Source organism: Gavia stellata, chromosome 4 (genome assembly GCF_030936135.1).
Source record: "Gavia stellata isolate bGavSte3 chromosome 4, bGavSte3.hap2, whole genome shotgun sequence".
NCBI classification, from domain to species: domain Eukaryota; kingdom Metazoa; phylum Chordata; class Aves; order Gaviiformes; family Gaviidae; genus Gavia; species Gavia stellata.
In genome coordinates, this window is record NC_082597.1 from 7767491 (window position 1) to 7783586 (window position 16096).

The following is a 16096-nucleotide window of genomic DNA, read 5'->3' on the forward strand; positions in this document are numbered from 1 at the left end:
CCTGGCTGAGCGCAATGGGGCAAGGACGCTTCTCTGGGGGAATTTGGAAAGGTGCTTGGCTGGCAGCGGCAGGACAGGCTTTAAAAGGCTCCATCTGCAGCTTCCATTAGGGATTTGAACTACCGCTGCCTTGGAGCCAACTTGGCTTGCCATTTGCAGAAATAAACATCAAAATGCATGGGCTGGGAGAAAATATGTCCCAAATTGAAAGATCTCATCTCCTTTCTAGCCGCGATGGCTGATCCGGTTACAAGCAGCATTACAGGTGTCCCATCTGCCAGCTGCCAGATGGATTTTGGTGGCTGTTGATTTTAATAAATGTTTTGCTCCATCTTTTTCTGTATCTATCTCACAGGTGGGTCAGGAAAGAGAGAGAAGTGGAAAGAAAAGACTTTTCCTTGGATTCAAGGTTGACTGAGGCCAGCAACTAAACCAAAGACCAGCTCTGCCCACAGTGCTTGTAGCAGCAGCGTGTGCATCAAGGACAGACCCTGGCCCAGGATTCTTGGTCCACTCTTCCCAACTGCTGAACAACACCAAGCATAGATTTACACACACAAAAATACCTAACACATCTACAGACTCGCAGATTTACAGAGGGGGTTGGATGGCTTCCATAATTAGACTGAACAACACAGAATTTGGGGGCGTACCTCATTCAATTTGGCAGACTTGCCTGAGACTCACTCTGAATGTATTCCCCAAAATGGCCAGCCCAGAACAATGTCTAGGAGAACTGAAGCAGGCAAAAAGCCAGGTGCACCTAGCTCAGATGTTTGCTTCTCCCTCCTGTTCCCAACCCAACCAAAAGCCCTGAAATAGTCCCAGTGGGTTAGTGTGAGCGGGGTGCCAGGAGACGTATCTGAGCATCTTCCAGTAGCTCTCAGGCTAAGTCAGTACCTCCACTTTCTAAGTTTGAAAAATCATGGGACAAGTATGAATAATAAGCATGACTGGATCAAGAACCACCCGGGATCTGCTTCTTTGGACTGCATATTTTATTTTGCCTTGGGTTGGTAAGATAATATGTCCACCTTACAGGAACACCAGCCTCAACCCTCCTCCTTGGAGATCAGGTCCCAGATACATGGGAGAGCGCCTTGAGTACATGAACCTGTGTCAAGGAAGGTGATTTGGCCGCAGACACAAGCACTTTCAAGCACGTGTTGCTCTGCAGTACTTCAGTTTCCAGCTCCAGTAACTGCCCAGGTCCCCACCAGTTGCCTCCCTCGCTGACCAGTGCTTTCACCCTTCCCTGTCTATGTGCGGTGGGACACACATTCCTCACTTTCCCATGCTGGGATGGCCATGAACGGGAGGCAGAAAAGCAGAGGAATCACTGAAACGCTCACACACAGTGAAGAAGACAAGGGACCAAAGTCAGCCTTGGCCTCCTCATGTCTTCTGATTGCTGCTTTTCCCATGACAGTGTCATCTCCAGAGGGTATGGACAAGAGGTCCGCCTCTTGTTACAGTGCTGCAATTCCCAGCCTACCTTCACACACAGATGCTCACAGAGGTAGCTTCAAACTTTCCATTGCCCTCCCCAGAGGGAGGTATCTTCCACCTTCTGTGACAACACAGAGGGAACGTGACCGGCTCAACAAAAGTCCTATCTCTCCTACCTACCCTGAGACAACAGCAGCAACATCCTACCTGTGCTGCAGACTACAGAGTTAGCCCTGGCCAGGTAGCTGCATCTTTCTAACATGACTGGGAAACACATTGCTTCAGCCAATGGCTAAGAGTCAGCAGTTGGGGACTTGCAAAAAAATCTTTGTCCAGCTAAGCAAGCACTGCGGCAGCATTTATGCTCAGCAGCACCACCACAGGTCTTTCAACTACCTCTGGGCTGGAAACCCCAAGGGTACAGCACTCCTCCAGGCAGCCTTGGATCTGAAACACAGGAGGGACAACAGGATCCCTTTAGCCCCATCTTTGTGTCTTCCAATGTGCAGAGCTCAGCCCACAACCACCAACCGCCTCTGTGGCCACCAGCAGTTTCCCACCCCTGTGGTGGTGGAAAAAGCCCGGTGGAGAGGTGAAAAGGTGTCCTGGGGCCGGGATCAGATGCCTGCTTGCCACCGAGTTCATGTACAGCAGCAGATAGCCTCATGCCACAAAATACGGAATGATTTAGTGCATTTGGCAGAACTTCTTTGAAGTGTGGCTCTGGATAATTAGAAGCAGCCTGGAGCCATGTGGGTCTTCATTCATTGCCAATTCCTGGAAGGATTGCCATTTCGCCCTTTGGAGGAGGCAGCCATGTACATACACACACATACCCATGGCTGTTTAGGCATTTCCTTGCACAGCAGGCTGGAAACTGGATATTTTTAAGGATACCATATACTTGGATGTGCCTTAGATATAGTCAGAGAGAGCTGTGCTCTGGAGTAATCTGCATGGCTTGTTAAGGAGCAAGTTGGTCCAGACTCATTCACCAGGAGCTGGGACACCAATCTGGGACTCCCCTCATCTTGCCCTGCACCCACTTTGGTACCAGGAGGGCACAAATTGGGGGCCTCACCTTGGCAGCTCCCCACTAGTCACGGCTGCCAGTGGGGACAAGACTTCAGGTGGGTGGGGAAAAACTCCTTATTCAACCCCAAATTCAGACTGTTCACAACTGACATCAAATTCAAGGCTCCCATGCTACCTCAGGTCAACCCTCCTGCATTGTATATGGCAGTCAGCCAACCTGCCTCCCAATACAGAAATAAGGTGCCTCTAAGAGACACCATAAAAATAGGGGCATTTCCCTATTTCCCTCCTGGGAAGTGCTCAGAACACCTTCTGGTTGCTATAAATACAAGAAAGACCATATGCAATGGAAACGTCCCATGGATAAGACTATTGTGAACTCCTCCATGATTTTACTCTGCATTTTAGCAGCCTGTGTGTATGTGGGAAGACAGAAAGCTGATAGGGAGATGCCAATCAGACCTCTAAGAGTCCCCTACCACAGCCTGGATGGGAAGATTTGTAAATGAGTCAATGCCATTTCTAAGCCAAAAGACTCTCAGGGATGTTACCCAAACATATCAACTGTCTCGTCGTCTCCCCTCATCCCAGACACTTGTCAGCAGTTCTTCATTTCATCTAATATTGCTTACATGTATTAAAATTAAACACAGATCGTAGGGAGGGGGTACGCTCTGGGTGGGTTTCTGGGAGGAAAACAAAAGCGCTGTAAATCACTATTAAAACAACCCAGAAGCGATGTACACTTTCTATCATGCTATTAAGCTAATGGAGCAACAACTCTTCTAACAAACGGCAGGGCAAGAAACCAAATGTAAAACCAGATTTTCAAATCTCTAGATATTGGACCTTACTTTAATCCGTTTCAAGGTCTTTCCACCTTGCCCTTGCCACAAGGCAGTGTTTTGAATTGATAATATTTTCTATTTCCCTGGTGCCTTAGGACCAGAGAAAAGAGGATCCTTTATGTGGCTCATGCCACAAGCAAACACAAAAGGCCAGTACGTGGGAATTAAAGAAGACTGTCTTAACCAAGCCAGGCTGCTGCCTGCTCTTTTTGAGACCAGTCCTTCCCCTAAAACTGCTGGATCTGGACTCCACGACTGGCATTTTCCAGTCCTGCAATCTGTCTCCCAGCACTCGGAGCAGAGAGGGAACTCCTCAAGAGCAGAAGTGCTTAACTTTTAAAAGAGAAAAACCAAAATGCTTTTTCATTTTTTCTGGGGGGATAATGTGGATGAAATTTCAGCTGAAATCCATTACAGTTATCAGCTTTTTTTTTCTAGTGGCCAGGCTTTGCACGATTCACATAGCGGAGTCACCTTCAGCATCACCGATGTCCATCTCAGCCACAGCAAGAAGAGCTCTGGTCCCTTCATCCAAGGCAGCTCGGGCTTTCTCCAGAGATGTCACAGGCGTCTCCCCAGCAGGTACCCACCCACAATATTATTTAATCACTGTCCAGACTCAAAATCAGGGAGGTCAGAAAAACTATGAGGACTTCCCCAACTTCCCTTCTTCTTTTCCCCTCTCCGGGGGGCACATTGCCTGGGGAGATGGATAAAAACAGGTCCCCATGGCGAATGTCACGTGAGCAAGCCCTTCTCTGGTAGTCCAAAGAGCTTTTGTGTAAGCAGCTATTTCTCTGTGATTTAAGCCCTCATGGTCCTGTGAAGTGTTGCTGAATGAGAGTCACTGCCATCCACCCAGCTGAGAGCATCAGAGCAGAAACAGGCTGGGGCCACTGCTGAGCAAATGTGCTGCTGCTCACAGATGGGTTCAGGGAATGGTCCGGCCGAGTGGCTCCCAGTTCATGCACACAGCCGCTGCTAAAATACAAATAGCTCTGAAACTATTTCCTCTACTTCCGCAGAGGAAGAATGCCATTTAATTTAATTTTTGCTTTGCATAATAATGACAAGGCCATTTATGCAATTACATTGCTTTTCTTATCCCGTGCCCTTTTCAGCTGCTCCAAAGCCTTGCAGGTGTCCTAATCAGGTCATCAAGTTGTTACAGCAGTCCAAGTGCCACCAGAGAAGAGGACCCAGGCCCAAAGATGCTAAGCAGATATTTGTAGACTGCCCTGCTAACCCACTAATTACCTTGCTTTTTATTTGGGACACTGACTACTCTCATAAAAGCTCTATTATTACTCAGATAAATCTCTGGAAGTCTCTCAGAAGGCAAGTCCATTCATCTAAATCAATTGAAGTAACAGTGTGGTTGTGGCTCTGATGCTCGAGAGGTGGAGAGGCAATGCAGGGAGAGAGGCTTAATAAAAGATATTATCTCCCCCTGCAATCTCGCCAGGCTTGATTGAAGTTATTGGACTCCTTCATTTCCGTGGGCTTTATCACAGCGTTAGTGGTCTCACAGTTGCTCACGATCAGTTTGACACACTGCTGTTAATTCCCTCGTTATGATGCATACGGGGTCATTTTACAACTCTCCCCCGTGAAAAAAAGAGGAGGAAGGTGCTTCTAAAGGAAGTGTCGCACAGCCCTAGGTTGTGACCACCTCCACAGCTCACAGCAAGCTGGAATGGAGACCAAAAGACCATGTTTCCCCATCAACCTGTTGACAAAACCAGGAGGTAAAACCCCTCTGAATAATAAATAGCAACAAGTGCTGTTAGACACTTCTGTAGACCTTATTATCACCAGTCCTCGAGTCTCTTTGGTGTAATCTCTCATGTGCAGACAAGGCAACGAGGTCTTATTTATGAGATCGCACCACCCTGCAGAAGGCCAAGTCAGGAGGAGAAATTAGAGCCTCTAGATTCGCACTAAAATGGTAAAACTCTGCAGGGGGCCAAGATTTCAATCCCAACCCACTCCATCACTCCCAGGCTTAGCAGCAGGCACTGCAAGAGGGGGGAAACCACAGCGACGATTCCCACCTCCCAGCCTGAGCAAGCAGAAATCAACCCCCTGCGTGTAGAAAAGTGTCATTTACCACTTAGCCGTAAGAAAAATTTGTTGTGAGAAAGAGGCATTGGCATATATGGATGTTCTCTGGGCCTTCAGGATTTTTCCATTCCCCCTCTCCGTCCCTGGAAGAGGATGCTGGATGCACCACCGAACACTCATCCCCATCTCCCAAAAAAAAGTCTGAGCCCTCCAACTCCTTTTAAGCAAGAAAAGGTCTCAAGGCTACTCCCTAAAAGCATCAGTAATGAAACATCAGCACCACCAGCTGCACTGGAGAATAACTGGGCAGCACGCAGGGTTTTGTGAGCAATTTTAGGGGGACTGGGGAAAGCAGGGGGTAAAGGAAAAGAGGTGCCTGGGGTGGTTTTCTGAGGCAGGGGTGACCTGGAGGCTGCACGCCGGCCAGCACAGGACAGCCTGGCATGCCCGTGTAGGAGGCTGTCAGACGTCACAAAGTCTTTGATACGTCTGCAGGCCTTCCCTCAGGGGTTGACATGGGACACGGGTAAAAACATGGAGCTTTTAAGAACTTTAATTAGGTTTTTATTGCTTCTTAATTGTTCCTTTCTTTAATAAAAGCACCTTATTAAAAGAAATTGCTGTGACTGCAAGATTCCTTGGATAGGCGAATACTGCATTTCTCCCAGGGGCGGAGGGTGGGAAGAATTAAATGAAACTGTAACTCCAACGGGGGAAAAAGGAGCGTTCCTGTGTTATTGTCTCTGCCAACATCAGTTCTGGGGCTGGGCCAAGCCCGGGACCCAGGTACCTGCAACGTGCTGCAAGAAGGGACCCCTTGCTCTGCAAGAAGTTGCAGCCACTCTTTACAAACCCAGCTCCAACCCCGAGCCTGGCGAGAACTCGCAGTTTTAGCAACAACCTTGCAGAAACCACTGAGACAGCAAGCCGGAGTAAAGCAGGAGGTCTGCAAACATCACTAAGGGGCTGTGAGAAAAGTCAAGATGGAGCCGAATTAATTACTGCCTCTGCAAACCTGGAAGCCAAAATGCAAGTGCCTAAAGAAACGCCAGCCAGAGCTACCATTGCTCTCCAGAGTGCCCCGAACAAGCACCTGAGTGAATTTATGAGACTGTGGGGTTATTGGAAAACTATGGAAAGCAGCGTCTGGCCCTCAGCCCAGATGGCAAGGGGCTTAAAAACACAGCTGGAATTAGCTTCCAGCGACAGCAGCAGGTCCAGGATGAGGAATGTATTATCCCCAACGAGATGTGCCTTGGGTCTGGCCTCCTTTCACCATGCGCCATGGGGCTTTCCGAAAATTAAAAGGGTTTTCCTGTGATGGAAAAGGCATTCCAGTGCATCAAGAAGTTCCTGCACATCGTTTTGCTCTCTTTTGCATCATCTGACACGTTTGCTGCGTGGAGAAGGAGCCATGAGGCTTTTCCTCATTTCACCCCATGAGACAGCCCAGACGAGGCTCCCTGCATGTAAGGAGCATGGCAGAGAGAAGAGGATGAGCAGGAGGACAGCACGTCAGCGGTCACCTTCGGCTCCCTCACTTCGCGGCCAGCTCAGGCACACCCTGCAGAAGGAACCTCTTGCTGGGAGTGGCATTACATGAGGCAAAAGACGTTCAGCCATCATGAGGCTCTCTCACCTTCTGGCTGAGCACCCCAGAGCTACAAACATGAATTATTCATTGCAACTCTATATGCTTCCAGCACCAAATTCTCCCCTAAAATGTCCACCGCAGAAATACATCAAGAGTAGGGCACAGGGCCATAAGCAAATACAGAGATTCAAAAAGTCTTTCGGAGTAGAGGATCCACCTGTAAACAGGAGATTTCATCAATCCTTCATTCCAAACTTCCTTGGGCATGCTGCTTTTTGACAGAGATGCTTTTTAAGATGTCCCTGCGCACAGCTGTCCCAAGATTTGGAGGCAGAACCTTAGCTTCTAACTCCTGGAACCAGACCTTCACCCCAGCTGCCTTCTGCTCTGAGGATCTCGGCCTCTCCACCTCTTCCCTCTGACTGCACAAAACATCCGTGATGGATTTTAGCTAGCAATTTATGTCAGTACGCAGCAGCTAGTGAGATCCCTCAGTCCTCACTGCAGTGTGAGCCACATCAGAAGACCCTTTTCTCTCTGTCTAGGTTCTTTACAGCTTGGCACCATTGCGGATGTCCCCAGGCTCCCTAACCTCTTTTCCAAAAAGCTTCAAGAATAATGCTCCAAGTAATGCTCACTTTCTGTGCCACGAAGCCAGCACACGCCACAGGTTTCAGCTCAGGAGCCAGCACGGGACAGCTCGATCAAGCGCATTTGGAAATGAAAATTGTTCACACTGTGATGGGATGCAAGCAGACACCGTGGCAGTGGGGAAAGTCACCATTGGACGTGACAAGGCAAAGAGAGCAGTGAAACACTGAAGAGGGCTGCACCCTGGACATGGGCACCTACACTGGGAAGAGCTGGAGAACAAATTCCTAATACCATGGCAGCCAGAAACGCCATCCCCTTCCCAGGCTGGGGCACACAGGCGCCGGGAGCCAGCGCTCGGCTGGGCAAACACAGATGCAGGAGCTAAATGGGAGCACAGTCAGCCTGAACTATTTTTAACTGGTGCAGAGGAAGCTTTTACTTTTCATTACGAAGGGGAGACAATGTGTCCGTCAGTTGCGCTGAATTTATTCACTCGACGGGTGGGTGTTGAAGTATGTAAAGCCCCCAGCCCTGGTCTGTGCAACCAGCAGCTCTAATCCCCCCCTAATGCGCTCACAGCTGCATGGGGTCAAAGAGCAGAACAGCTGAAATGCACTTTTGATACATACGCTTTCGGTTGCCCCAACTTACCCTTGGGGTTTCTGCCTTGTGATTTCCATTAAAGCTAACCGGCAAGATTCACTGCTGGCATAAATGAACGCCAACCCATGAAGATCCCCTACATTTAGCTCAGCACGGCTAAATAAACAGTGCAGAGGCATCACAAGCAGATACTGGGAGTTGGATCTGGTTGTCCCCCAATGCCACTTTGCTCCCCTGGAGCAAAATCTGCGGATTTGGCAGCGACAGTGCCTTTACTTGCCAAATACGTTGCTTGGGGCACTGGGGAGCCTGCGGGCTGGCAGGGAGGAGGGAGGGCAGGGACCGGGGCTCTCCACCTCCCCCTTCTTGCCCAGTCAGGGTTACAGCTCTGTGATCTAGTTGCAAGATAATTCATTTTTTCTTAAACATCAGTTCCTGCTGCTACCCCCAAATATATATTTGAACATCACTGTTCCCCACTGTCTCCCCAAAATATCAGCAATGACAAAATGCCCACTCACAGGGCATCCCAAGGAGCGGGGTTGTGTCACTGGACAGATGGCCACGCAGCAACTCAAACTTTGTATGCTGGCGGTCGGCCAGCTGGTGAAGGGAAAGGGCTCAGCCAGCTACAGAGCTCCCTCCACCCATCTCCCAAACAAGCCACTACTGCATCTGCTGCCATATGTAAATATTGTGCCTTGGATGAATCCACAGAAGACGCAAGCGATGACACATGTCCTGTCAATCCTGACCTAAAGAGACACTTGAAATGTTCTCAGCTACCAGTGGATACCACCAGCCTCATAAAACAAAGTTTGGCACTGAAACAGCTCTCCAAGTTCCACTATTGCAAATGTGCATGCACACCCAGAACATGCACACACATAACTGCAGGTTGCCAGTTCTCTGCCAAGGAAGTATTTATTAAAATCCTGCATTTATTACATACACTACAGCCCCATAAAGGGGCTCAGAAGCCACTAACAATGGGCATCATTGGACTTCCCATAGTAAAAATGTACTTTCTTAAGGGAGGACCGCCTAGAGGGTGAACTACTTGCTGTGGCCTCCCTTTAGAGGAGAAAGAGGCATTTCATTCAGCTTGTTCAGAAGTAGGTGCTGGCGTCGCTCAGATGAACCATGCCCTCATCGCTCAGACAAACCATGCCCTCAAGAGTATTTTTCCCCAGCTGCTACAAAGACAGCTTAGGGTGATTAGTTCAGAAGTAGATGTTTATGCTGTTGTGTGGAGTTAGGCAAGAATAATCCCTTACAGTCTGTCATGGTCCAGGAACTGCTCTCGCTACATGAGATGAACGCAGAAGTAAAAAGGCAAACCTCTGCTCCTGAACATTTCAACTAAAGTTAAAGTATGGGGTCTAGAAACAGCAAACCCAGGAACAACCTGGGTGGAGTCGGACAGGATCGCAAGCAATACTGGTTTCCAACCTATTGCTCATAAACAGGTTGATGCCAAGTTTTGCTCAGGTCCATGGGAAGATAAAGAGCTAACACAGAGGCCAGCTTTGAAAACAGAGTTTAACATCTCGTCATCTGTGTTACTTTGCCAGTGATACCACCAAAGGACCAGGAAAATCAGGGACCTGCTGCTTTGCATTCATATCTATATGTTTGCAAATGACATGGGAATGCCTGTGCCCACTTAGAAAACAAGCACTGGAGAGCAAATAAATCCCTTACCCGGTTGTCCTCTTGAATCTCCCAGTCACTGGAGAAGCTCAACACATGCTGTGCCTGCGAGCAGTTAGAAAACTGGAAAAGACTGGCAAACATCCTTCTGTTCTCCTGGGTGTCCGGGAAAATCGCCTCCTGGAAGTTGACTCCGTGCGGCAGGAGGATGTAGTTCTCATCCATTCTGAAACACAAATTGCACAGGCAGCCTGCTGTGAGGCTGAACAGCGCTTTCTCTCTCGCAGAAGTCACCCGTTGTACTTCAGCCTGGCTCAGCAAGTGAAGTGCCACCAAAGTCAGACAGAATTCTAACCGGCACGTGGCTCTCAACTCTCCTGGCACTTAGTTGCCAAGACGGCAATTTCCATCAGGGAGGACTGGACCAGGCAGCAGCAGTAAGGACCTAACAGGCTCCTGCTGCCCTGCAGACATCAATGAACACCCACGAATGAGGCAAATCTGTATTTTGACCCTTGGTTCCCACTGTATTTGCCTTGCTTTGCCCTTGATCCCGGAGTTTAAGAACTCCTTCAATCCGTCAATAAATAACTTGTGTAAAATGTGTTTAAAGATACTGCTACAGACTAAGCACTAGACAGCATCAAACTGCGTTTCGTTACGCACCCACTGTAAGAATACACCAAGTATTTTGAAATAAGCCACCAAGTGGTATTTCGCAAACGCTCTTGGATTGAAAGGTCACGGCGATGGCTCCGTTCCCACATTGTGGTTTATTTTCTTGTTCTTTCAATGGGCTCAAAGTCAGGATTTGGCTGGGACTCGGGAGAGCCGAGAGAAAGCTATCGGGTGAGTATCTGGGGATGGGTTTTAAATTCCCATGCCAAACTTCGTTGAACAGGCGCTGGCCCTTCTCCAGCACCGTGACCGCCCCGCCGTAAAAACAAAAGCAGCAGCACCCAGGAGCTACTCAACAGCAGCTCCTCGTACATCTGGCAATACTGGAACGGTACGTGTTTACGGGGGAGTCTTTCCCCGATGAAGCTGTGGGCGGCAGCGCGAAGGAGAAGGCGCTGCGGGGAGAGCGGCCGCGGGACGGGGCGAACCCTCCCGGGCAGGAGCGGGCGCGCGTTCCGCCGGCCGCGGAGATGCCCCGGGGCCGGGATGCTGACCCCCCGCCCCGGACCCCCCTCTCCCGGGACTCACCGGAGGAAGAAGAAGTAAGCGTAGCCCTGCATGACGGTGTGCGAGTGGCAGGAGAAGTAGCCGAGGCCGGTGAGGTTGAGGCGGGAGCCGGCGGGCACCTCCAGCATGCTGCCCCACGCCTGGTCGCACAGCAGCTCGATCTCGGCCGAATAAAAGAGACCCCCCGCTCCCGGCTGGGGGCCGGCGGGGGGGCCCCTCTGCCAGGGCAGGTAGTTGTAGGCGCCGTAGGGGTCGGGGTGCAGCGCCAGCACCCGCGCGTAGACGATGATCGCCGCCAGCTCGGCTCGGCAGCCCTCGCTGAGCGGCCGCCACTCGGCCGGCAGCTGGCAGCCCCCCCCGCCGCCCGCCCGCCCCCCCAGCCCCAGCCCCAAGCCCAGCACCAGCAGCGGCAGCAGCCGCGGCGGAGGCGGCATCGCGGGCGGCTCCGCGGCCGAGCCGGCGGCGGGCGGGCGGGCAGGGGAGGGGGGCTGGGGGGGCGGAGGAGGCGCGGGGAGGACGGCCCGGAGCCGCTGCGGGCTGCCCGAGGGCTGCGGTGTACGGGGGTGCTGGGGGAGAGGGGCAAAAGGGCCGGGGCGGGGAAGGCAGGGGGGCAGCGCGGCGGAGGTGCGAAGGGGCAGGGAAGCGAAAGGGCGGGGGTGCAAAGGGGCGGGGGGGGCGAAAGTGGAGGGTGCCAGGAGGCACCCAAAAGGCTGAGATCCAAGCGGTCAGGGGTGCGAGGGGGCAAAGATGCAAAGGGTCGAGGGGCAGAGGGTGTACAGGGGCAGAGATGCGAGGAGCAGAGATGCAAACGGGAGGGATGGGAAAAGGCAGAGATGCAAAGGGGGCAGAGAGGCGAAGGGGAGGGATGTAAATGAGAGAGGTGCAAAGGGGGAGGTGAAAAGGGAGGGATACAAAGGGGAGGGATGCAAGGGCAGAGTTGCGAAGAGGAGGAATGCGAAGGGAAGAGGTGGACGGGACAGACACTGCAAAGAGGCAAGATGTAAAAGAGCAGAGATGCGAAGGGCAAGCACAGCCCGGGGGAGGGCAGCTGCTGCCAGGCACCCCCGGGCCCCGGGGTGGGCGCTGGCGGCACCCAGGGCTTTGGGAGGTGGAGGGGTGGCTCCCGGGGCGCTGGAAGTGCGAGGGTCCCAGTGGAGCAGGGGGCTGTGCACGGCTCCTGCTGAGAAAGAGCCTGGGAAACCGAAGATGTGTGGGGTGGGAAAGCTTGTCACCCTGGTCACCCACTTCTCCCACTTCACATGAGGATAGAGAAGAACTTGCAAGTGGAGGAGAGCAGCTCTTCCTAGCAGCCTGCAACCGTTTTTCAAAATACATCTGGTGAGCAAGGTAAAAATAAAAAGCCAGCTCTTGATACATTTTTGCTTCCCGCTGTTTCCTCCTAGAACTGGCTGAGGCAGCTTCGGGCTTCTCCAGCTTTTTGGCAGATAGCTCAAAGACTGACCCTCTCCCCACATACGAACTGCTGTGGAGCTTCTCCGGAGGATCCCCGGGGGCCCCACACCACTCACAGCCCAAAATAGCCTCTTTCTATTTCAGTATTCTCCTTTTCCCACATCTGATCTCACTGGGGATAACAGAGTCAGGAATGGGCATGGGATGCTTAAAAACTTTAGTTCGAATATGAATATCATGAAGACATGGTCCCAGTTAAATGTCTCCCTAGCTGTGATGGCTACTAAAAATTTGACAGCATGTCCTGCCTGGTTCCTTTAATCTCATCCTCTGTCTGTCTTTCTGTCTCCATCTGCCTCTCCAGTCCTCTACAAGGACTAGGAGCTCTTGGGAGCAGAAGGTGCCTTTTTGTTCCATGTTCGTGCTGTGTCTGGTATAGGGGGGTCCTCGTGCATGACTGGTGTTCAAAATAATGTGCAAAATAATGAATCATCAGTTAAATAATCCCAAACCAAGTTCATGACAGTGAGACAAGTGTTCTTCTGTGACAAGCCTCCCTTCAGAACAGTTTCATCAGACTCAGCTGTGTGCTGAAGAGTTTAACAAAGGTAATATTCATATTTCATGATGGCATGGTCCTACAACATATTTCATCGTAGCTTTATGCAAGAACAGCAAAGTTGGTCCTTGCTAAAACAGAAGCAGGTCTTGATTTTTTTTCCTAACAAAAAATCCAGAATAACCGAGAGAGCTTTTCTAACCTTTTTTATATAATCTATTTCTTAAAGATCAACAAATTGCATCACAACTTTCAGGAAAAAAGCTTAAAAGATAATCCTGAAGAGAATTTTTTGAAGAAAATATCTTCAGGTAATCCCAACAGACCAACAAGCTCAATATTTTTTTAATGTTAACCATCAGGAAAAACCGCTTTTGCTTTGGAAACTGAAGGGACTAAACTGTGGTAGAGACGGTTTCAGAGCCTCATTCAGTAGTTTTTAAATACGTAAATAAGAACTAAGGAGAAAAAAAAACAACAATTGAGGCTGATGTTGACTTCAGACAAAACTGGGGCAGTCCTGGAGGCATTTTGTGCAATCTAGTGTACATGGAGGCCTTGGTACGAACCTCAGGTTTCTGTTGAGAAATGATGCTCCAAGACGCTGGCAAAGACATGGAGGTCATGTGAAGAAAGAGAGAAGTGCTGCAAGTGATGGGAAAGATGTTCAGCCCATCCATGGTGGTCTCTCCATGGTCTCTCCATGTGGTACAACTGGCGTCAGAGCCTGGTGGATTCAGCAACATGAATCTCGTGTTGGGTGTGGGCAGCAACACACAGGTATGTTATTACTCCAGCACTGCTCTGGGGAGGTAGAAAGATAAAATGAAGGTGTAGGCATCCCCCCAAGAAGCTGATGAGACATTTGTAACCATAGGTTAGTTGATTTTGTCCTGGGAACCAAATTCTTAGCTTGTGTGAAATGCAATTGCTATTTCTTCTGTGTATACATATGAGATTGATATCTTCTGGGTAGAAGAGCCTCGCATTCATCTCTGTTTACTATGTGTTGCAAGTGAGTAATGGTCAACTGTCCTCAAACCACTTTGGAAATATCTAATCTAAGCTGTGATCTGTTCTGCTATTCCTCACATTTCAGTTAGCCACCAGATAGCAGCCGGGAAGGAGGACAGGGTGAGAAAGGGAGGGACACAGGCAGCTCAGACCCAAAATATGGATGTGTCTTTCCTTTATGATACTTTTAATAGTCTAAATTAAACTGCTCATATTTGGCGAGACTGTTTGAATCACTGAGTCATCTCAGAAAACACAACAGTATTTGCTGGTGTATGCTGGGTCTGGCTGATACTCTCCAACTCTTTTTAGTGGTGATTACCGGAGTGTGGAAGCAAGTAATTAATGTTCTCTGGAATTTCTCTATCATCCTGCAGAGTGGTTGTGTCGGTGTTTTGAGGATACAGCGGGAGTCCATGGAGCTGACTTCAGAGCTGAATGAGCTGAAAGGAAGTCTTGGCCATAACTCTGGAGCAGATGCAGTAGGTACGCAAGTCTGCACATAAAAATAAAAATACCTCTCACCTGAAAGTGCCTGATTTCCTTGTTCTCGTCCATTTATGTTTGCTGGTGCTGTGCCCAGTCACATTGTAAGGGCTCAGGGTGGCTCATCTTCTCCCGTGCCCTCTGTGAGACGTCTCCAGCTGAGATCTCTCCCTGTCAGGAAGCTCTCCAGAGATTCATCAGTGTGTAACCTTTCCTTCCCATCCCAACAAGCTGGTCCCTTGGGCTATTTGCTGTTTGAGTTCATAAGCAACTTTCAGATCAGTTTTTTAGTAAAGAATTAGAACCGTCTACATTCAAATCACAGTGAATAATGTGATTTTGCTCTTAAATTTCTCTCCACAGAAGCACCATCAATTTTCTTCTCTCTTCCTTAATTTCCAAGGTAGTGAAAAGTAGCAGGAGCGTCTGAATCCGTTCCAGGAGTCCTTTCTCTTCCAGCTTTGGATAACAAGGAATTAGTAACACGAAGTAGGGATTTAGAAACCCTCCCTGGAGACCACATCCTTCAGATCTGTGTTTGCTGTTTCTCTGCAGGGATCCACCGGCTGATCTGAGACGTTCTTCAGTGCAGCGTGAATAGTTTTGTGCTGTGAACTCAGCGTGGGTCTGATGAGTGCTGTAGCCAAAACTAGCTAATCAGAGGAGCATCAACAGAGCCAATTGCCACTCAGGCCGTGCTTTCAGCCACTCATGCATGTGCCACAGTTATTCATTCACTTTCTCCGCTTAGATAGTCTTGTAGACTTTGAGACAGGCTTGTGGTTTTCCCAGGCAGAAGCTCTTCCTTGTCTTCCACACATCTTTACAAATATTTAAACCAAAATTTTTTCTCTCTGGGCTGTGTCATTTTCTTTGCTGTTTCTGTGGCGACGTAGGTGATTTAAGCCTTTAATAAATCATAGCTCTGCTCTGTCTCTCTCTTTGCCTTCAAAGTATTGACAGATTTGAGCGTCAGTCCAGGTATCAAGCAAGAGAGCATGGTGTTCGGCTTCTGGCTGCTTTTCTGAAGGGTGTAGGTGATCTGAAACCTCAACCCAGCTGTCTTTTATTTATATATCCACAGTGATTCCTTTGTAGTCCAGGGTACAAAATATCAAACCCAGATTTCTTTTCCCCTGCCCACCCCTCTTTAAACTGGGAGACCTACAAAGATGAGTATTTGGCTATGTTAGTGTCCCCACAGGAAGAGATGTTTTCGTTACCTTCTTCTCTCTATGCTTCTCTAATTTGAGTCATTCTTCTCACAGTTCGACATTTGGTCCACCATATTTAACTATTTTTGTACCAATGACGGGCCTGGGTGATTCCTATTTTAAAAAAAATTATCTTCCCCGGCCAAAGTTTCCCAGTAGTTCTTTCTGTTTCTTTCTTTCTTTTGAAGATTAATCAGGACCATGAAGAAACAGGATCTGTCTTTGGGGATCATCTGGGAATACACTGCTGTCTTAAACAATCTGCAAAAATTTACTTTATGCACAGCAGTAAAAAGACTTCCTTTAATGCCATTTAGACTTTGAATGGAAAAGTGCATAGAAGGATCAAAGAGTTGGTATGGATGGAGACCCTTGCCTACACCTT

General features: G+C 49.4%; 1 protein-coding gene and 1 long non-coding RNA gene across 2 annotated transcripts in view; one reads left to right on the forward strand and one right to left on the reverse strand.

Annotated features, from left to right (window-relative positions):
• The window catches only part of CCDC3 (coiled-coil domain containing 3), a 43874-nt gene extending 32415 nt beyond the window's left edge, over nucleotides 1-11459 (reverse strand). The window contains exons 1-2 of the mRNA XM_059816346.1: nucleotides 11047-11459; nucleotides 9892-10066 (exon numbers count right to left, since the gene is read on the reverse strand). Coding sequence (XP_059672329.1) covers nucleotides 9892-10066; nucleotides 11047-11459 — 588 coding nt within the window. The remainder of the gene's footprint in view (nucleotides 1-9891; nucleotides 10067-11046) is intronic.
• Nucleotides 11460-14155: 2696 nt separating this feature from the next.
• On the forward strand, nucleotides 14156-15425 carry LOC132316898 (uncharacterized). Its single transcript, XR_009483952.1, has 2 exons — nucleotides 14156-14497; nucleotides 15053-15425. It is a non-coding gene; the product is annotated as an uncharacterized LOC132316898 (long non-coding RNA).
• The last annotated feature ends 671 nt before the right edge of the window (nucleotides 15426-16096 follow it).